The 22,932-nt window shown below is 40.5% G+C and overlaps 1 protein-coding gene across 1 annotated transcript; it reads left to right on the plus strand.

Annotated features, from left to right (window-relative positions):
* Positions 1–10,935: 10,935 nt before the first annotated feature.
* ccdc137 (coiled-coil domain containing 137) lies at positions 10,936–21,820 on the plus strand. The gene is made up of 6 exons (XM_024414736.2): positions 10,936–11,090; positions 14,827–14,960; positions 15,164–15,407; positions 16,246–16,328; positions 16,424–16,503; positions 20,126–21,820. The coding sequence occupies exons 1-6, from the start codon at positions 11,020–11,022 to the stop codon at positions 20,324–20,326; spliced, it is 813 nt and encodes a 270-aa protein (XP_024270504.1). The 5' UTR covers positions 10,936–11,019; the 3' UTR covers positions 20,327–21,820.
* Positions 21,821–22,932: the final 1,112 nt, after the last annotated feature.

Raw genomic sequence — 22,932 nt, forward strand, 5'->3', positions numbered from 1 at the left:
GGTGCTCCATCATGCTGGAAAAGGCATTGTTCGTCACCAAACTGTTCCTGGATGGTTGGGAGAAGTTGCACTCGGAGAATGTGTTACTATTCTTTATTCATGGCTGTGTTCTGAGGCAAACTTGTGAGTCAGCCCACTCCCTTGGCTGAGAAACATGAATGGTCTCAGGATGCTTTACTGTTGGCATGACACAGTAAAGCAAAAAAAAAAAAGACTTTACCCCAGTCCTCAGCAGTCCAATCCCTGTACCTTTTGCAGAATATCAGTCTGTCCCTGATGTTTCTCCTGGAGAGAAGTGGCTTCTTTACTGCTCTTCTTGACACCAGGCAAGACTCAAAGAGGGGCTTTGCAATTAATTGCTATTCATCTGATCACTCTTCATAACATTCTGGAGTATGTGCAAATTGCCATCATACAAACTAAGGCAGCAGACTGAAAATTAATATTTGTGTCATTCTCAACTTCTGGCAACGATTGTATATTCATAGTTGTTTCGATGGTTCTCCACACTATACTGGCTTGTTTAGGCAAACTATTCAAATTTTAACTTTAGTTTTTCATTATACAGAATAATCTGTGCATAAAATAGTCACTTAACCCACTTAACCAAGATTTTCACCATCATTTATAAAGCCCTAGTTATTTTGTTGCTTTGGAAAAGTAATTTCTGAAGATATGAAGATAATTTACGTTGTCCCTCAGATTTCAGGTGAATCCTGTAACATGAACTGAACTCGTTTTAATATGGTTAGACTAATAATTTGTAAACTATTTTTAAACGAATAATTTTTCAAAAGACACATTGAATATTTAAGTCAAATCATAGTGTAATGCCGGTGAGCTGGTTGTACTCTTTTGGTGGAGGAAAACTGAGCGCGTCAACCATAACACGTCAACCCTGTTACCGATAAACAGACAAGAAATGTTTAAAAAGTTGAACATGAACACAAGCTTTTTGTTAAGCTTCTATTCAAATGTCTCTCCCTGTAGCACACAACAAGCTTCCATTCCCCCTGTCACAAGGAGAGTTATGGCTGAATTAAGAGGAAATCGTCAACCCTGTTACGATCAACCCCGGTCACTTTTATAGTCATGTTCCTTAATTTAACCTCTTGAGATGCGAAAACCTGTTTGTTAGGAAGTTGAACATGTGCTCTTTTATGACCGAATGTTAAAATTAGGTGAAAAAGTTGACTAAATTACACTACCTAAAGGCACTCTATTCGTGAAATGACACAGTTCAGCAGCACAAAGTGAACTGCCTGTCAACCTTCATTTAGTCTACTGTATAACAATGCAAAAAATTCATATATTCTATATATGCGTGATGACTAGTTACTAATATAATTTCAGCAAATAATTTTGAAAAGGTCTGGTTGTATGAGTTATTGAGGTAAATGAGGGTATGATGCAGTTCGGTACCTTAGTTTCTAGCGGTGTTCCTGCTCTAGACTACGTTCTCGGCTGTGGCCCTTGCAGTGAGCGGCTGCGGTGTCTCCCACTCTCTCTCGCTGCGGTCCCTGGAACTGGAGCGACGCTTCTCCCTGTGGGGCGAGCGGAAATGCCTCCTGTACTCTCCAGAGCGAGACCTGGGGGTGATCACATAGAGAGGAGGAAATATCTTAGGGGACAGCAGGTGAACACAATAATGGTGGTTCGCTATGACTTGCAAGCCCTCGTTTAGCAACAAACTCGCACACAACCAATTTACACTTATGCATACGACTCCGTGGTACACAAAACCAGTTCCTCACCTCCGCTTCTTTCGGCTCTAGTAAGCTCTAAATAATTAGTCCAGTACACATTTAAAATGTTAGCTTCAAAATGTAAGGTACATCCACACCCAGCAAAACTGTGCTCCAACATTTTCTTGTGAGATTTAGTCCGGATTAATGTTGGAAAGAGTCAAGGGTAACAGAGAAAAATATGACTTGAGTTTCAGCAACAGCCTTCATCAGAACTTGCCCCTGTGTGCATACTATTTTTGCATGTCCTGCTCAAACACAAATGTTAACTAGCAACACATGCATTGACATGAGTTGATTTTATCAATCATTAACTGTTTCCACAGCATTAAGACTATAGCTAACACGTTTGAACATTGCCAATGGCTTTGCAAAGTACATGGCCGGCTAATCCCTATCCAACCCCACCTCTTCTTCAAATGCTTCCTTCTCTCTCCTCCCTCTTCAGGTGATCCTGGTTTCTCTTCTCTTGCTTCTCCAGGACTGTTTTCTGATTTCCATTAGCATGCAAAACACACAATGATTTTGCTCACACACATACTCATTCACAGATAAAAGCATTTTCAAATGTGGCTGAATCAACTACTTCTATTTGAAGTATTTTCCTATAAATACTATTTGAAACTATTTCCCAAAACTTCTTTCCAAATACCCCTAGGACAGACCAGGCTACAAATGCATGGGAGTACTTGTTTGTGCATTTGAATATTTTCAAATACATGCCATTGTATTTCCAAAGGCATTCTAAAAAAGAGAGAATGAAAACCGGAGAAAGATGTGTTGCATGCCTAAACTTCCAAGTACAAGGGCCATCATATGTCTACAAGAAACTTAACACTAAGTGATGGCATAAACAATGGGAACCAATGATGCTTGTGCATGACCTGACCAAGTGATGTAAATGCCTTTAAATCAACAATAAAACAATTATCATGCACGTGACCTTTTACTAAAAGCTGCTTTGAGCGTTATTTGGCCAGTGTAAGTACAGATGTAGGATCTTAATTTGATAACCCTATTGCAGAATAACATTAGTAAAACCTGTACTGTATTTAAGGTTTGAAAGGTCTTCTGAAGTTTGACATTTCCTCTTTGAAATTTCATTCTTGATTTTCCCTTATAAAATATAGGCCGTTTATCATGTTTTTAGCCTATATAGTGTTTGTTTACATTTACTTTGTTTAAAAACATTGTAGTAAAACAAGCTTATATTTTGGGTTCTGATGGGATATGACATTTAAAGCAAACTCATGAGGCATTAATAAGTCATGCCTCTCGTTTCACCTGTTCCTCTCTGGTGACTCACACATTTCACTTATTAACCATAGCTCCCGCTTTGGGCTAATCAGTGTAATTTTGTAAATGTCAGATCTCTATGGCAAGACACATCATTCATGCAAGTGCCAGTGACGTCTGAGATGTCACATGTGACTTAAGTACGTGGGACAAATTGAGGACCTTTATAAAGATCGCACCTTTGAAACTCAAGTAGATTCAAGATTCTAAATTCCCCAATTCTTTAGATACTTACAAGCCCGAGACTGGGCCCCAAAAAAGTACAAATGACTTCCCACTGGTACCATCTCATACCATTTTTTTTAAACAATATATTCAAAACCAATCTGACTGCTGTCTATTCAAAGTTGATTGTCACTTCCTGCCTACAAACATTTAAATCAACTTGTTAACAGGATTTAGGAATTGGAATTGCAATTGGGATTGTATTCTGGAAAAACATGCCTTCTATTTATATACCAGGCCTATTGTTACACTTTTCAAAGTGACACATAGAAGTCACTATACAAATGCCAAACCTGCTAGGTTGTTAGTAATTTACATGGAGTATTAAAAAAAAGGCACACCTGCTCTTACCATGACAGACTGAGCAGCTGAAAGCTTTAATCCCTTACTGACATCACTTTTTAAATCCACTTCAAATCACTGTAGATAAAGGGGAGGTGACAGATTAAAGGATTTTTAAGCCGAGACAATTGAAACGTCAAATCAAACTTTATTAGTCACATATGCGTGTTTAGCAGATGTTATTGCAGGTGAAGCGAAATGCTTGTGCTTCTACTTCTGACAGTGCAGCAATATCTAACAATTTCACAACATATTCCTAATACATACATAGCCAAGTAAAGGAATGGAATTAAGAATATATGGACGAGCAATGTCAGAGCGGCATAGACTAAGATACGGTTGAAGTCAGAAGTTTACATACACTTAGGTTGGAGTCATTAACTTTTTTTTTCAACCACTCCACACATTTCTTGTTAACAAACTATAGTTTTGGCAAGTCAGTTAGAACACCTACTTTGTGTATGACAAGTAATTTTTCCAACAATTGTTCACAGACATTATTTCACTGTATCACAATTCCAGTGGGTCGGAAGTTTACTCAGTTGACTGTGCCTTTAAACAGCTTGGAAAATTCCAGAAAATGATGGCTTTAGAAGCTTCTAATAAGCTAATTGACATAATTTGAGTCAGGTGTACCTGTGGATGTATTTCAAGGCCTACCTTCAAACTTAGTGCCTCTTGACATCATGGGAAAATCAAAAGAAATCCCAAGGATGAACCAGACTTGGATGAGCAATTTCCAAACACCTGAAGGTACCACGTTCATCTGTACAAACAATAGTACACAAGTATAAACACCATGGGACCAAACACAGCATCATACTGCTCAGGAAGGAGACGCGTTCTGTCTCCTAGAGACACAGGTACATCCACAGTTAAACGAGTCCCATTTCAACATAACCTGAAAGGCCGCTCAGCAATGTCATACCTTTATTTAACTAGGCAAGTCAGTTAACAAATTCTTATTTTCAATGGCGGCCTAGGAACAGTGGGTTAACTTGCCTGTTCAGGGGCAGAACGACCGATTTGTACCTTGTCAGCTTGGGGATTTGAACTTGCAACCTTTCAGTTACTAGTCCAATGCTCTAACCACTAGGCTACCCTGCCGCCCCAAAGAAGCCACTGCCATAAAAAAGCCAGACTACGGGTTGCAACTGCACATGGGGACAAAGATTGTACTTTTTGGAGAAATGTCCTCTGGTCTCATGAAACAAAAATAGAACTGTTTGGCCATAATGACCATCATTGGTGGAAAAAGGGGGAGGCTTGCAAGCCGAAGAACACCATCCCAACCGTGAAGCACGGGGGTGGCAGCGTCATGTTGTGGGGGTGCTTTGCTGCAGGAGGGACTGGTGCACTTCACAAAATAGATGGCATCATGAGGCTGGAAAATTGTGGATATATTAAAGCAACATCTCAAGACATCAGTCAGGAAGTTAAGGCTTGGTTGCAAATGGGTCTTCCAAATGGACAATTACCCAAGCATACTTCCAAAGTTGTGGGAAAATGGCTTAAGGACAACAAAGTCAGGGTATTGCGGTGGCCAGCACAAAGCCTTGACCCTAATGAACAATTTTGGGCAGAATGGAAAAAGCATGTGAGCAAGGAGGCCTACAAACCTGACTCAGTTACACCAGCTCTGTCAGGAGGAATGGGACAAAATTCACCCAACTTATTGTGGGAAGCTTGTTGAAGGGCACCCAAAACGTTTTACCCAAGTTAAACAATTTAAAGGCAATACTTCCAAATACACTCAATTAGTATGTAAACTTCTGAACCACTGGGAATGTGATGAAAGAAATTACACATTTCACATTCTTAAAATAAAGTGGTGATCCTAACTGACCTAAGACAGGGATTTTTTGTTCGATCGGGTTCAAGTCCAGGCTCTGGCTGAGCCACTCAAGGACAGTCAGAGACTTGCCCCGAAGCTCCTCCTGCGGTGTCTTGCACAGTAGTAAATAATGGCTACTTCTCAAAAAGTATAACTGTCAAGAGGAGTAAAACATGGTTGTCGACTATCAGCATATCTATTTGATATGTCCATCGAAACGTTAACTATTTAATAAAAAAATAAAAATACTCTCAAGGGGCTAGAAATCCAGGGCTTAAAAAAAGGTGTCATTGTATGCCGATTCATGTTCTCTTTTTGATTCCTCCATAGCCTCATAGAGGATCTATAAGTGTATATATATATTACGTATTGAGCAACAATTTTTTTTTTACATTACCGTGTAGTTTTCCAATACAATTGTCTGACGGTGAAGTGGACAGAAGGAAATCCTCACAATACATTTAATAGATCAGATCTTGCTACCATGGAAAAAGAAAATACCTGTATTTGTGGGGAAAAAATATCACCCTGATTAACTAGTTATATCACAGTTTACCTATTTGCTTATGGTTTTGCCTACACCTAGTGACCTGCTTTTAAAATTATGAGCAAAAAAAGATTCAATTTTATTCGGAATGGCAAGCCAGACAAAATTAAAAGGGCCCATTTATATAATAAATATGGCTTCAGTCATACTTAAATCCGAACTGGTTCTCTAGCAGATTAGTAAGAATAGCTCACCCCGTGTTCAAGCATGGACTTTTCCCCTCTGTTCAAATTACAACCTCACTTTTGGTTATTTGAAAATGAAATCTCCAAAATATCGCTATTTTGAAACAAGCCATAGAAAGTTGGAGATTTATGATGTACTGATTCCATGGCACATGGTTTATGAACTGATAAACAAAACACCGGATTCAAAACTTTGAGTTTTTCAATTTGACAAAATTCTTGCACCCAATAGAATCTTATCAGGGATACAACCATCCCAGCTCTGTAGATTCTGCAAAGAGACAATCATTAGATCCTTTCTTTTTGTACTGTCCATATATAGCTTGTTTTTGGTCGCAGGTCCAGGAATGGCTGAAGAATTGCAACATAGTCCCCTCTTTTACACTGCTGCTACTCTCTGTTGTTATCATCTAAGCATAGTCACTTTAATAACTTTACCCACATGTACATATTACCTCAACTAACCAGTAACCCGCACATTGACTCTGCACCGGTATATGGTCTCGCTATTGTTATTTTACTGCTGCTTTTTAATTACTTGTTACTTTGATTTCTTATTCTTATTCGTGCACGTTCAAATATATTTTTACCTTGACAAATTATTAGATCCCCTAATAACGCACTGCAAAAATGAACTTGGACCAGAATGTACTCGCTCTCCCAACCAATTATTGTTTCTGCAATGAGGATTCACCCTCTTAGAGAATTAACTTATCTGCAGATAATCGTTGTTTTGAGCTCAAAAAGCAGTAGTAGCAGTATGCAAATCAGGGACCCTAATGAACGGCTCTGTCACCGATGCAATATGATTCCCGACACGTTCGCCAAAAATAACAGTTTGTTATAGCGAACAAAAGGAATCAGACAGAAGGCTCATGCTGTCAAAATGTCGGTGCCCAGAGAAGACACTTTCCGGGGCAGGAAATCGCGACTGTGCTTGAATCCGAAAGCAAGTGACTCCTGAGACTCCTGTGATAAATGTATGGAAAATAGTGAAATCAAAGAATGGAACAAAATGAGCCAAATTTGTAGTAGAAGACAAGGACCGGTCCAATAATGCATTTCTTATTGGGTAGAGTTTTTTTGGACAAGGATATTCATTTGGGAAATCCATTTGTAATATCGAGGACTGTGAAGAAACAGTGGGAAAGGTGGATTCAATCAAGGTGACTAGAAGCAGCCTTCTTTGGGTTAATTGTGTTGATGAAGAACAGAAGAAGCATGCACTGGATCTGTCAAAATTGTCCACGTCAGAAGTAACATGTATTGATCTTCGGAGCAGGGCGCCTGCCAAAGGAGTTATAGCTGGAGTCTCATTGGATATAGATGAGTACCTTAGTCAGAAAATCCCAGGAGTGGTCAGTGCACGTTGCCTGACCCGCATGGTAAATGGAAGGAAGGAGAAAAGCCTGGCGATATTATTGTTTGAAGAGAATCTACCTGAATATGTGAAGCTTGGGTATGTGAGGTAAGCGCTGAGAGCATTTGTGTCCAAACCATTACACTGTGAAAATTGTAAAGGATATGGTCACGTGTCAAATGTTTGCAGACGGGCAAAGTATGATATTGAATAATCTATGAATGGAAAATGCATCTGTGGTGGGGATCATGTCAGGGTGAAGGAGGTCCAGGATCAAAGCTGCGCAGCAGATCTCCTATGTGGAGGCGGTGAAGAGAGTCAAAGGGGCAGTAGGCAACAGTTTTGAAGATATAGCAGTGGATGCATTGCAACCAGTTGCTAGTGTTTTAAGTCAATCGGGTGATCTGGATACACTCATTGTGAAGAAGGTAGATTCATTGTACCGCTCAAGTGTCTAAGAAGTCAAAGAAGCTGAATTATATCATTATATCATTATATCCGATACGTTTTTGGGGCTCCAAGACTCACGGCAGAAGCACTACTGTCCTGCCTTCACAGGAGGCTTCTGAGCCTGTGTTGGGACCTGATTTAGAATGAGGTTTTTACAGAAAAGCAGGTTGATTTTGTTAATTTATTCTTTGTTCGTTTTTACATGTTATTTGTACCCAAATGTTTTCCTTTTTTGTATCTTTATTATCCATAGGTGGCGGAATGCACATTTAATTGTTGCCAACACCATTATACCATAGAAGAAGATGACGAGGACACTTTCCGAGGTGAGCAGGATGCTTATTAGATGGAGTTACTGTACGTTGAGCAGTGGTGGAAAAAGTACTAAAAGTAAAGACCCTTTAATAGAAAATTACTCAAGTAAGTCACCCAGTATAATATTACTTCAGTAAGTCTAAAAGTTTTTGTTTTTTTAAATACTTTTTTGTAACTTATTTTTTATTGACGGTTAGCCAGGGGCACACTGCAACACTCAGACATAATTTACAAACGAAGCATTTGTGTTTCGTGACACTGCCAGATTAGATGCAGTAGGGATGACCAAGGATGTTCTGTTGATAAGTGTGTGAATTGGACCATTTATCTGTCAAAATGTAACTAGTACTTTTGGGTGTCACGGAAAATGTTTGAAGTAAAAAGTACATTATTTTCTTTCGGAATTGTAGTGAAGTAAAAGTTTACAAAAATATAAAGAAAGTAGATCAGTAAAAATACTTTAAAGTACTACTAAGTACTTTACACAACTGACGTTGGGATGCCACCGTACTGCAGTCAAAGTCATGGGAAGAGGAATATTGGGATAGGGAAGAATGGAGGGGAAAAAAGAGGCTGATGAAAATGAGGTTGAATTTAAATTTGAGGAAAATGGTGATTAAAAAATTGAGAGATGGGGTGTCGAAGAAGATTGGTATCAAGTGCAAACAGAGTGAGCCGAGCTTCATACCTTGTTCTGGAGGAGAAATGGAAGTGAATGAGGGTGAGTTAAGTGAGGTGGAAGGTGTGGTGAAGAGCTCGGAACCTGAGCCTGGCATCGATGGATATGATAAAGAAGATAAATTCGATCCTTGCCTTTTGGCGAGATGCATTTGGGGTTTCAGGGTGGGTGGGAAAGCAGTTGAATCAGTGAAGGTAACCTGTAGTGGACTTGTGATATTTGTTTTTGTGTTTCTTCTCACCAAAGGGAGCAGGGTCCACATGTTCGCAACTTGGGTCAAGATATGTTTCTTGCTTTGCTCTTAGAAACATGGAACCATTGAAAGGAGTGATTTCTGGGGAAGCGTTAAGTATGGAGGTGGAGCAATTGAAGTTGAAGATTCCTGGTGTTTGTGATGCCCACTGTTTGGTGCAACACAAACCCGGTGGTAAGCGTGGTTAAACAGAGGAATCACTGTCAGTAATTTTGAGTCTTTACCCGACAAAGGCATGTTAGGATATATCAGTTATCCTGTTAGAGCTTTTGTGCCGAATCCACTACGCTGTTTCAGGGGCAACGTTTATGGTCATGTTGCAGCAGTTTGAAGGAGGGAGATTCCAAGAAGTGCAGGAGGGCATGGGATAGAGGACTGTGTAGTTTTGGTGGATAAAGTTGTGTGTGTCAACTGTAGGGGTGCCCATGTTGCTAAGGATCGGAAGTGTCCAGTGCGAGAGAGGTAGGTTGAGGTGGCTGGAGTCAGAGTAGTGCACAAGGTGTCGTATGCTGAGGCAGTGAACAAAGTAGAGGAGGATAGGTCAAAGGATGGAGAGAATCCCTGTGAGTAGTTGTTGTAGGCCAACGAGTAATATATGCTTCAGTAATGTTGGATTCTTAGAGTTCATAGCATTGGTTATCAACTGTACCGCAGAAATTGAATGTAAATCACAGAAAATAGATTTAATAGTCCTGATTCCTGTGACTAATCCATTTGTGGCTATTTAACCTCTGAATATCAGCTAACCAACTTTATCAGAAGTTATTGCGAGCCTATTTGCAATGTGTTTACACAGTGGGAAATGCAGAAGTATTTTATTTTTTCACTATGATCAGCTTGTCAAAAATTGATGGATACAAACTTGAAACCACTGATCATGACAATGGGGTGAAACTCCTGGACAACAGTTGTGACTGTCCATTCCATATTGTCCATTTTACTTTGACCTGTCCTGTTTTTAGGATATGTTGTTTGTTAACATGGCAGCTCATTAGTCAGGTTAGGCTATTTGATCAGAGAAACCTGCATGATGTAAAAAGTGTCCATCTCTCATTACATTGTCATACATTTTATCTCCAGGCTGTAGGCTACAGAAAAGGCCACATACATTTTTTTTACCATATCCTATATGTTCTACATTTTTGTTAGAGAATTTTCGGGATGGAACGTTGGTGGAGCGCTTCAAAGATGCATCTCACTAACAGCACCCTGGAGAGGCACGCTGGGAATATGGACAAGCAAAATATTTTGCGCCTCTGCCTTTGACAATTTGGGCACTGCTTATCAAAGGGTGGCATCAGCGCTCACCTAAAAACCCCATATGCCACTGGTTGAGAGAAATTGTCATTGTTTTGGGCAGAATTATGTGAGGTTTTATGTGTGTTGTTGGAGGTGCATATTGGTCAGTTTAGCTCAGAAAAGGCTATCTGCCGCCACAGGCGGGCCGGCAGTGGGTATATGAGATTTGACTTCAGAAGAGTTAGAGGGTGTGTTGAGTACCTCATCCTTCCAGGCCGTTGGCATGGTGCATGAGCAATAGGGTCAAAGTATTGGAATAGGGTAGTGGATTTTTAACGAGTGTAGGGTTAGTTGGAAGGTTTTGCTTTTTCCCCTTTTGTATCACATGTACAATGGATTTATATTATAGTCCAGTTGGGGGCGGTAATGCAACATATTTGATGCCAACTGCAGTTTAACTCCAAAGAAGAAGAATTTCTCAACTTTAGCCCACGTGGGTTGGTGTTTCGAAGGAATCCGCGCTAGTTAAGCACCAATAACAAGAAGATCATGGGGAAAAATAAACAGACGAAACCCGCAGAGGCATTTAAACAAGGTGCTACGACTGGGCAATATCCAAGGTAACGCTGACCAGCTGGTTCGCTCTTCTTTGTCCTACAGGCTTGCTAGCTATCTAAGTTAGCATGCTAGCTATCTTGAGAGTTAGTTACCCAGTTAGCAATGAGCACTCAGGAGGCCGGGGTCCCGTTTTCACTAGTGCCGTTTTCCTCATCCGGCGACACTACAGATGCCAGTCGGAGGCAAGCCCCATCACTCACACAGGGTTGGGTAGTTTACTTGATAAATGTAATCCGTTAGTTGCTAGTTACCTGTCAAATTGTAATCAATGTAACTTTTGGATAACCCAAACTCAGTAACGTAATCTGATTACATTCAGTTACTTTTAGATTACTTTCCCCTTAAGAGGCATTAGAAGAAGACAAAACTGTATGTTACCAAATTGAACCACATCTATTGCAGGATAAATCAATGTTAAAGTTTATATAGCTGGCCATATATGGATGTTACATTTTACTTTATGGGTTGGTTATGTAGGCTTCTTCTTACCCATTGCTTTCTACATATAAAGTACGATTAAATTAGACTTGGTTTTTAATGTAAAGATGTATCAGAATTCCAATAAATGTTATACTGCCTTGATCTTCAAGAATAGGACTTGGAAATGTGGAAGTATAGAATAGCTGAATTGTTTTACCTGCGCATAACCCCAAAGCTATGGATTTATTACGCAGCCCTACTCTGTTTATGATTTTGTCATGGAGGGCTGATTGGGTTTATTGATTCCTGTTGAAAAATAAATGCTGCGCTCATGGAATGGCATGCTTGAGCACTACTGGAAAAGGCCATATGCTGCATTTGCTATAGGCCTAATGTTAAACGTTTTGTTGGTGACACTTTAATGTCTTGATAATCCACAGATGAAACAATAACAACGGTCGCCCGTCTCTGTTTTGGTAAAAAGCTGAGTGATGGGCCTGGAGAAATGTAACCACTCTCAGATTAATAGACAGAGCTACAGTCAAAAGTTTGGACACACCTACTCATTCCAGGGTGTTTCTTTTCTTTTTACTCTTTTCTACATTGTAAGACATCAAAACTATGAAATAACACACATGGAATCATGTTGTAACCAAAAAAGGGTTAAACAAATCAAAATATTTTTGAGATTCTTCAAAGTAGCCGCCCTTTGGTTTGATGACATCGTTGCACACTTTTGGCATTATCTCAACCAGCTTCATGGGGTAGTCACCTGGAATGCATTTCAATGTGCCTTGTTCATTTGTGGAATTTCTTTCCTTAATGCATTTGAGCCAATCAGTTGTGTTGTGACAAGGTAGGGGTGGTATACAGAAGATAGTCCTATTTGGTAAAAGACAAAGTCCATATTATGGAAAGAACAGCTAAAATAAGCAAAGAGAAACAACAGTCCATCATTACTTTAAGACAAGAAGGTCAGTCAATCAGGAAAATGTCAAGAACTTTGAAATTTTCTTCAAGTGCAGTTGCAAAAACCATCAAGCGCTATGATTACACTGGCTCTCATGAGGACCGCCACAGGAAAGGAAGACCCAGAGTTACTTCTGCTGCAGAGGATAATAAGTTCATTAGAGTTAACTGCATCTCAGATTGCAGCCCAAATAAATGCTACATGTTTCAAGTAACAGAAACAGCTCAACATCAACTGTTCAGAGAAGACTGCGTGAATCAGGCCTTCATGGTCGAATTGCTGCAAATAAACCACCACTAAAAGACACCAATAAGAAGAAGAGACTTGCTTGGGACAAACCACGAGCAATGCACATTAGACCAGTGGAAATCTGCCCTTTGGTCTGATGAGTCCAAATTTGAGATTTTTGGTTCCAACCTCCATGTCTCTGTGAGACGCAGAGTAGGTGAACGGATCTTTGCATGTGTGGTTCCCACCATGAAGCATGGAGGAGGTGGTGTGGGGGTGCTTTGCTTGTGACACTGTCTGTGATTTTATTTAGAATTCAAGGCACACTTAACCAGCATTCTGCAGCGATTCGGCATCCTATCTGTTTTGCACTTAGTGGGACTATCACTGTTTTTCAACAGGACAATGACCCAACACCTCCAGGCTGTGTAAGGGCTATTTGACCAAGAAGGAGAGTGATGGAGTGCTGCACCTGGCCTCCACAAACATCTGACCTCAACACAATTAAAATGGTTTGGGATGAGTTGGACCGCAGAGTGAAGAGGAAATCGGCCAACAAGTGCTCAGCATATGAGGGAACTCCTTCAAGACTGTTGGAAAAGCATTCCACGTGGAGCTGGTTGAGAGAATGCCAAGAGTGTATAAAGCTGTCATCAAGACAAAGGGTGGCTACTTTGAAGAATCTTTGAAGAATATATAAAATATATTTTGATTTGTTTAAAAACAATTGGGTTACTACATGATATGTGTTATTTCTACAATGTAGAAAATAGTAAAAAAGAGAAACCCTTGAATGAGTAGGTGTGTCCAAACCTTTGACTTACTGTATACCTCTTTTTTTTAATATATATATATATTTTTTAATAAACACTGGTACTGGAGACCTTCAGATGAGTTTTGTAAGCAAAATAGAACACCATTGTGTTCGTGAGAGTCACATTTCAATAGAGTGGTGTTAATAGTTTGTAGGCCAAATTGTTCAGATGCTTCATACGATTTTGTGAGAAGACCAATTTTCAGATTTGTCTCATGGTCTGACAAACACCACTCTAGCTCTGCCACCTTTCACTGCAGATGCGGAAGGGCGATATCGGCGGATGCAGTGGATTGAGACGCAGCCCTTGCAAAAACACAGTTGTCTCTAGCTTAAACAGACAGATTTCTTTTGGGGGGGTACTTTTTACCCTTTTTTTTCCCCTCCCCAATTTTGTGATATCAATTGGTAGTTAGTCTTGTCCCATCTCTGCAACTCTCGTACGGACTCAGGAGAGGCAAAGATCGAGAGCCATGCGTCCTCTGAAACATGACCCTGCCAAGCTGCGCTGCTCGCTTTACCCGGAAGCCAGCCGCACCAATGTGTCCGAGGAAACACTTTACAACTGGCGACCGAAGTCAGCGTGCATGTGCCTGGCCTGCCACAAGTCGCTAGAGCACGGATAGGACAAGGCCATCTCGGTTTTCATTTGAAGCATCATTTTATCCTTTGCTTGTTTGTAACAATTGCAAAGACATTGGCAACTTTGTATTTGTAGTCAACTTCGTTCTGAAGTTATCAGCGGTCACAGAGAGAATGAAGTTGCTTATCTATATGTTCAGCTGAGATCTTCTGTGTATAAAGTGACCATAGATGCTTTTTTGCCCTTCTAACGTAGCAGTAGCTGTTCTACAAGTGGTCTGAGACAGCCGTTAAATAATGTGCAGTTTTAGTAATGATGGATTTGGGAGATTTAACGATGCTCCTACTAAGTTTCTAAAGTTTGATTTAGCTTTGAGATGCTTTTGGCAAACCGGGCCCAGGGCCACCATGTGACGGCTAAAGTGACTGGATTTAAAATACTTTCATAACTCGCCAAAGTAAAGATGTTGCTTAGAGTGTTGACAAACTTTTCTCTGTATGCTCAAGCTTCTATTTCTCAAAAATATATCAAATATTTTGAGCACTTTCTTTAACGCCAAACCAGTTATGGTCCATGCACATGCGTCTGATGCACATGCCGCTCGTAGTGCACATTCAATGCATGACCATGTGACCAAATATTGTGATGACTTCTTGTTTACATATGATTTTAGTTAGAGTAAATAAATGTCTTTCTTTTTCCATAAATTAATTGCCCCTCTAGCAAGAAGCCTAAACGAGATGGCAAGCCCAGACAGAAGGATCATCTTGAGCAGATTCCCTTCCGCCTTCGAGAGATTATGAAAAGCAAGGAGAGGATGAAGATGGGGCCCAGCAAGGCCAAGAAGATGAGGAAAGGTCAGTCATCATGGAATTCTAACCTTTTAATATTGTTCTAAGTCCTTGATTAGGCCTATACATGAATGCCTGTAGTATTAGCGAAGGTATTTGATACTTGTAAAAACTGACTTGCCTTTCTTAAAAGTTTAATTGAAGCTCTGTCTTCCAGTACTCCTCATTTTCTGTCCTGTTCCTTATAATCTTTACTTGGATCCCATTAGCTGACGCCATCGCCCTTGCTCCCAAACCCAAGCCAGGGGATGCTACAATCGTAGATATCCCTGTTCCACACTTCCGTAGAAAGAAGAAGGAGAGTGAGAAGACGTACCTGCGGAGGATGGGCAATGAGGCGCAGCACGTCCTCTTCCTCACCAAGAACCAGATAGAGAGACGGCCGGAGAGGGAGCTAGAGGAGCAGGAGAAACCTGCTGGCACCGGGAAATGCAAGTCTGACAAGAAGAAAGAGTGAGTGGAGCCAGACAAACATTCTGTCCCTCAATTCCAACCCCTAGCCCTGCCTTTCACATAGGCCTACACTTTTGTTTAAACCTTTTTGGACTTTGTTGTTTATTGGTTTAACGCAGCGTTTCCCAAACTAGGGGTCGCAAGAGAAACACTGAAATAGAAGGGGGGGATATGCTTTGGTTCATAGAACCGGGGTTACGTCAGTAGCAGCTAGATGCAGTTGTAATAAACAGCAGCTTCTTTTTTCTTCGGACACGTGGCTCTATCTATTGAACGGTTTAAGCTACATCACTGAAAGTTAAGACTCTAAGGAACATGTATGTGTCTTCTGTTTCCCACTACCATGCCCACAATCTGGGCAGGACTCATTAGAACAGAGTAAACAAGACCAGGCACTACATCAGACTGCACAGAAGATCATACAAAGTTATTGCATGATCTTTTGAACTTTCTAATGCATTTTTCACTTCAAACCCTAACGTTCTTTCAGATTGAAATACTGTCAAGGGTACTATCGGACTGATTTACAATAGACTGTCAAAGCCCCCCTGGGATCTCAAAAAAATAAATATCAATGGAACCATTAGTTTAACGTATCAAACATAGACTACGTTTAAGGTTGAGTGTGATGTTACCTGCTTTCTACAGCGTGATGACCATGTTAATTTGCCCCCATGTGATAATAAAGTTGACAAACTATCCAACCCCTTAAGATCTACAGTAGTATCTAGGGAGGAGGGGTTAGGGGTGATTTGAAATGAAGCCTTTGTATTTAGTCTAAAATGTAGTGGTCTCAAATTCCATCCTTAATCGTTTGTCCTCTCCTGTGTGACTGCAGATATGATAAAAGCCGGCTGGACAGGCTACATAAAAAGAAACTGGACAGGCGGGAAGAGAAGGCAGAAAACGACATGTTCATAGGTATGTATGATTTTTCAGCAGAGCATGCTGTATATCAGGTAATTAGAGATGTATACATGCTGCCACCATCTTATTCTCTATCCCTTAACTTTTAGATGAAGTTGCCTTTGGAGAAGTTGCCATGGCACCGCCGACTCTGAGTATCAAGCCCAGGAAGGCACTGATCAAGCCCCAGGTAAGTGTGTGTGCATGTGAGTATGTAAAAAGAGCTATCCTCATTTTAATTATATCACTCCCCAGAAGGGTATACTACGATGCAAGCTAGATTACTCAGGATTTGCTGAAGCTAGCCTGCATTGGTTAGCTAAACATTCCAGCTCAGGTTTTATCCATGTTATGAAGGTGGATATTGATCGTGCACCTGTCGCCTGCTCAAGCCGAGCTTGTTACTGTGTGCTCATGCCGCACAAGGCTAAGTCAAACAAAAGTCATACAAAAGGTTTACTTTGTGTGAAGTTTCAAGTGCATCTTGTCATTACTAAATGTATAATGTGATACGTATTTTAATGACCTTTTTTTTTATTAATAAAATATTTAATTAGTCCTCTCCTCAAATGAAGAGGATGATGACGAGAGGGAGAGAATCAGATTTAATTGTTCCTCAACTCACGGCTCAGGTACTGGGCTCCCCAGTGGCGCAGCGGTCTAATGCACTGCATCTCGGTACTTGAGGCGTCGCTACATCCCGCCGTAATTGGGAGTCCCATAGGGCGGCCCACAATTGGCCCAGCGGCGCCCAGGGTTGGCTGATATAGGCTTTGTTTGTTAATAAGACTGTGTTCTTAACTGACTTGCCTTGTTAAATTAATTTTAAAAAGTTTAAATAATTCAACAACAAACAAAAAAATTCAGGGTAAGTGGAGTTAGCCCTGACTTAGACTGCCCCGGAGACGGTTAATTCTGACAGATTCGTTTCCTGGTTAAAAGGTGAGCCACTTTAGTGTCACCGGTTATCCCGAGTTGTACTCTGAGTTGACCAGTGTTAGCTCGCTAACTCCTCTATCTCACGTCATAGTACACCACTCTGGCATCTTAGAGTAGTGCTGATCTAGGATCAGTTTTGCCTTTTTAGATCCTAATGAATAAGAAGTAAAAAATATATTTCACCTTTTATTTTGACCGAGAAGTCGTACTGAGACACGGGTCTCTTTTACAGATGAACCCTGCATAAATATTGTACATAAAATTACAAATCTATTAAGAAATGGACACATTTATCAACATTGAGGTCTCCGATCATTACTCTAAATGGACCAGAACATCTCATTTCAGTGAGTCCTGTAAAGTTATTCCACATAAAGGGCGCAAAAAAAATAAACGCAGCTTTACCCAAATTTGTGGAGACCGACGGGGTCAAACCCAGTCTTGTGCTTGGTTTATCTACAAAGCCCTCATGGAGAAATTTTGTATCGATCATCGATAATTCAATTTAGACTTACAAATGACCAAACCCAGTCTTAGGCTTACTCTCCTTACATACAAAGAGGCCCAACCCACTTTTTGATACAAAAGGCAATGGTGAGTTCTATAACCATCACCAGTAATAAACATAAGGGCACAATTGAAAACAGCATCTAGTAGATTATGCTGCATGCATATAGATAATATCCCCAGAAACTATAATAGACATAAAAGTGGCCTGGACAACTTCCTTCCTATTAACAGAAGTCAGACATGCTTTGTTTCTGTAAGAGAACACAACCTTGAACATGAACTTTATCAGCTCATTGACATGTTTTTTTTAAATGACAGTTTTGTCATCAAGCCAGATACCAAAATATTTGTAGGAAGGAACTCGCTCAATTTGTGTACTGTTCAAACTAGTAATTTACACATGTTATTTAAATCTGGGTTATGGGACCTAGAAAAAAGCATGTTTTGCATTTAGCATTAAGTTTAGATCCAATAATAACCTCTGCAATGCTTGGCAATCATACTTAAAATGTGAAAAGGCTTGGCCAACTGATGGAACAATGGAATAAAACACAAATGAAATATATATATTTTACAGCATTACCAATTTATTTTTTGAAATGAATTAATTAGGCCCTAATCTATGGATTTCACATGACTGGGCAGGGGCGCAGCCATGGTGGGCCTTAGAGAGCATATGCCCACCAATCAGAATGAGTTTTATCACACAAAAGGAATTTATTATAGACCAAAATATTCATCAGGTGTCCAGGTGGCTGGTCTCAGACGATCTGGCAGATAAAGAAGCCAGATGTGGAGGTCCTGGGCTGGCGTGGTTATACCAGGTCTGCGGTTGTAAGGCCGGTTTGATGTACTGCCAAATTCTCTAAAATGACGGAGATGGCTTATCGTAGAGAAATTAATATTGAATTCTCTGGCAACAGCTCTGGTGGAGATTCCTGCAGTCAGCATGCCAGTTGCAAGCTCCCTCAACTTGAGACATCTGTGGCATTGTGTGACAAAATTGCTAATTTTAATGGCCTTTTATTGTCCCCAGCGCAAGGTGCACCTGTGTAATGATCATGCTGTTTAATCAGCTTCTTGATATGCCGCACCTGTCAGGTGGATAGATTATCTTGTCAAAGGAGAAATGCACACAAACAGGGATGTAAAACCAATGTGTGGACACAATATGAGAGAAATAAGCTTTTTGTGTGTAACATATTTTATTTCAGCTCATGAATCATGGAACCAACACTTTACATGTTGCAGTTATATTTTTGTTCAGTATAGATTGTAAACAGTAATTGGCTGAGTATCGAACCTTGGGCCACCTCTTTATGTTGGCTTCCGAGTGGCGCAGTGGTCTAAGGCACTGCATCTCAGTGCAAGAGGCGTCACTGCAATCCCTGGTTCGAATCCATGCTGCATCATGATTGGGAGTCCCATAATTGGCCCAGCATCGTCCGGGTTTGGCTGGGGTAGGCCGTCATTGTAAATAAGAATTTGTTCTTAACTGACTTGCCTAGTTAAATAAATAAAAAATTATAATAATCATTATGTAACTCAAAGCTCTCAGATTTGACCCCATCTACTTTGATGGCCTGAGTTCTGACATTGATATAATTATGAAACCATTGGCAAGTATCAGTACCCAATGCTATAGAGGACAGCTTATTCAACAGAATAACATGGTCTACAGTATCAAGCTTTAGTCTACAAACATGGCAGCACAATTCTTTCTATCTAAGTAATTTGTAATATCATTTACAACGAGCATGGTAGATGAAGTGGTGCTATGTTTGGGTCTGAATCCGGATTGAATAACATAGAAAATAACTTGGTTTGTTGACCAATGATTGTAGTAATTTCGCAAGACAAGGGAGCCTGGAAATGGGTCAATAATTATTGAGATCACCACTATCCCCGCCCTTATGGAGTGTTATCACAAAAGCTGCTTTCGACACTTATGGAATATTTCCTGATAGTGTGCTACTGTGCCAGCAATGAGGGGCAGTGCATACTTACGCAAACACGGGTCAGCCCCTAATGATTTCTTGGCTAATAAGGCAGCAATAACTTATTTCTTTGATTTGCCAAAAAGAAAAACACTGACTACCATTTCCCAAGTCACGTGAGATTGACTGACCAATGGTTCTAATATTTTTGCAAGACAAGGGAGCCTAGAAATGGGTAGATCATTCTCAAGATCACTACTATCCCCGTCCTTATCGAGTAGCACAAAAGCTGCATACCATACTTTTGCAATAATTCCATGGATGATCCTAGATCAGCACTCCTACCTTGAGACGCTTTGTGAATACAGGCTCAGATGAATGGCTCTAGACTATTGAATAATGTTAGTCCTTCTCACTCCCTTCCAGGGTGTGTGTAAGGGTCTCCTGCTGAACTCTCTGCTGGGCCAGACCCAGTTCTCCACAGCCAAGCCATCCATGGCCAGGCAGAGGATGATGGAGGAGGAGAGGCAGCGGGTGGTGCAAGCCTACCGCCACCTGAAGAAACAGAAGCAGCATCAGCAAGAGGCCAAAGCAACTGGGATAGAGAAGCTGAAGAACCTCCAGTGAGACTCCAGTGGTCCCATTCTCTGCCTTGCTCCCCCAAGGTGTGCACTTCTCACTTACACTGTCCAAATACAGTGATGCAATTTTTTTATGTGGCTCTATACTCCAACTATTTTTATTTGAGATCAGGTGAAAGTATTCCAATATTCTTTGTACACAATGACTACATCACGCTTGTGACTCTACAAACTTGTTGGATGCATTTACAGCTTGTTCTGGTGTTTTCAGATTACATTTTGTCCAATAGGAAGTGATTGGTGAATAATGTATTTTGTTTGACTCACTTTTATTGCAAGAATAGATTACGTTTGTGAATGCTTCTATATTCATGTGGATGCTACCATGATTATACCATGATTAGGAATTAATGATGAGGGTCAAAGATCATACCCCCCAAAAATGTTTGTCACCCATTATTAGGAATGGTGAGAGTTTGACATGCTTTGTTTTAGCCTCTAACTTTCTCACTCATCATTATTCATGGTTGTTGTTTTTTCTTAATCGTGGCATTATCAGGATTGATTTAAAGTGTTCAGAAACATCTTATCTACTCACTTAGTCATTTTATTTTCTATTTTCAATAAATCAGATACATATGAAAGTACCCTCAAATTAGAGGTGACGTTCTGTACTTTCACCTGATTCGAACATTTTCTCAAATCCAAAATGCTGGAGTATAGAGACAAATTTTAAATTGTGTGGACTGGTGTAAGGCATATGGTGGAAAGTCTGTAAACCCCTGTAGCCTGTGCTTAAATCAATGTTTTTTTAATTCAATTGAGGTGAGTGAGCAAGTGCACATTTCAGGGTGAATGATGGGGAATTTGGCTGCATTGAAGATGAAGCACCAAATCTAAGTGGAACCACATGGAGGGGACGAGGGTTAGCTCATCTGATCACCAAGCAGTTCATATTCCTTTCCCAATCTGCAGTGAGTTTTTGTGGACACTGGGATGGATTCTGACTGGTGTTGAAAGGACCAGACCACCTCTGCACATATGGACTGTTTCTCCTTGAATACGTAGCTTTCCTTCTACCTACCTGCAGGCCTTGCCATTTATGTCAGGTACTTCTGACTGTCAGTGCCACTGTTTTCTGTATTAACTATCTTCTCTTGTGGCAATGCATGACTGCTTTGACATGGACTAAATTATGACTCTTTGGGGACTTTAAAACCTCTAACTTTTCCATGCAGTTTGGATGGAATGAACTACATGCAGTGCCTTCAGAAAGTATTCAGACCCCTTGACTTTTTCCATATTTTCTAACGTTAGAGTTTTTCTAAAATTGATTAAATAGTTTTTTCTCTCAATCTACGCACAATACCCCATAATGACAAAGCAAAAACAGGTTTCTGACTTTTTGTTAACTTATTCTAAATATCACATTTACATAGGTATTCAGACCCTTTTACTCAGTACTTTGTTGAAGCACCTTTGGCAGCAATTACAGCATAAAATCTTCTTAGGTATGACGCTACAAGCTTGGCACACGTGTATATGGAGAGTTTCTCCCATTATTCTCTGCAGATCCTCTCAAGCTCTGTCAGGTTGGATGGGGAGTGTTGCTGCACAGCTATTTTCAGGTCTCTCCAGAGATGTTCGATCGGGTTCAAGTCCGGGCTCTTGGCTGGGCCACTCAATGACATTGAGACTTGTCCCGAAACCCCTCCTGCATTGTCTTGGCTGTGTGCTTAGGGTCGTTGTCCTGTTGGAAGGTGAACCTTTGCCCCAGTCTGAGGTCCTGAGCGCTCTGGAGCAGGTTTTCATCAAGGATTTCTCTGTACTTTGCTCCATTCATTTTTGCCCCAATCCTGACGAGTCTCCCTGCCTCTGAAAAACATCTCCATAGCATGATTCTGCCACCACCATGCTTGACCGTAGGGATTGTGCCAGGTTTCCTCCAGATGTGACTCTTGGCATTCAGGCCAAATATTTCAGATGTTTGTCCTTCTGGAAGGTTCTCCCATCTCCACAGAGGAGCTCTATCTATCCTTGACCAAGGCCCATCTCCCCTGATTGCTCAGTTTTGCCAGGCGTTCAGCTCTAGCATGAGTCTTGGTGGTTCCAAACGTCTACCATTTAATAATGATGGAGGCCACTGTGTTCTTGGGGACCTTCAATGCTGCAGAAATGTTTTGGTACACTTCCCCAGATCTGTGCTTCAACACAATCCTGTTTCGGTGCGCTGCGGACAATTCCTTAAACCTCATGGCTTGGTTTTTGCTCTGAAATGCACTGGCAACTGTGGGACCTTATATTGACAGGTGTTTGCCTTTCCAAATCATGTCCAATCATTTGAATTGACCACAGGTGGACTCCAATCAAGTTGTAGAAACATCTCAAGGATGATCAATGGAAACAGGATGCTCCTGAAGCGTAATTTTGTGTCTGATAGCAAGGAGTCTGAATACTTATGTAAATAAGGTATTTCTTTTTTAAAAATATTTAATAACTTTGCAAAAATGTAACTTGTTTTTGTTTTGTCATTATGGGGTATTGTGTGTAGATTACTGAGGATTCTTTTTTAAATCCATTTTAGAATAAGGTTGTAACATAACAAAGTGGAAAATGTCAAGGGGTCTGAATACTTTCCAAAGGCACTGTATT

The sequence above is a fragment of the Oncorhynchus tshawytscha genome, linkage group LG09 (assembly GCF_018296145.1).
Source record: "Oncorhynchus tshawytscha isolate Ot180627B linkage group LG09, Otsh_v2.0, whole genome shotgun sequence".
In the NCBI taxonomy this organism is placed as follows: Eukaryota; Metazoa; Chordata; class Actinopteri; order Salmoniformes; family Salmonidae; genus Oncorhynchus; species Oncorhynchus tshawytscha.

Bases quoted from the DNA above. Each gene is read 5' to 3' on its own strand.
- ccdc137 (XM_024414736.2), top strand. From the start codon at position 11,020: ATGGGGAAAAATAAACAGACGAAACCCGCAGAGGCATTTAAACAAGGT. The intron at 14,961-15,163 runs GTCAGTCATCAT...GGATCCCATTAG, and splicing joins GGCCAAGAAGATGAGGAAAG to CTGACGCCATCGCCCTTGCT. The intron at 15,408-16,245 runs GTGAGTGGAGCC...GTGTGACTGCAG, and splicing joins AAGTCTGACAAGAAGAAAGA to ATATGATAAAAGCCGGCTGG.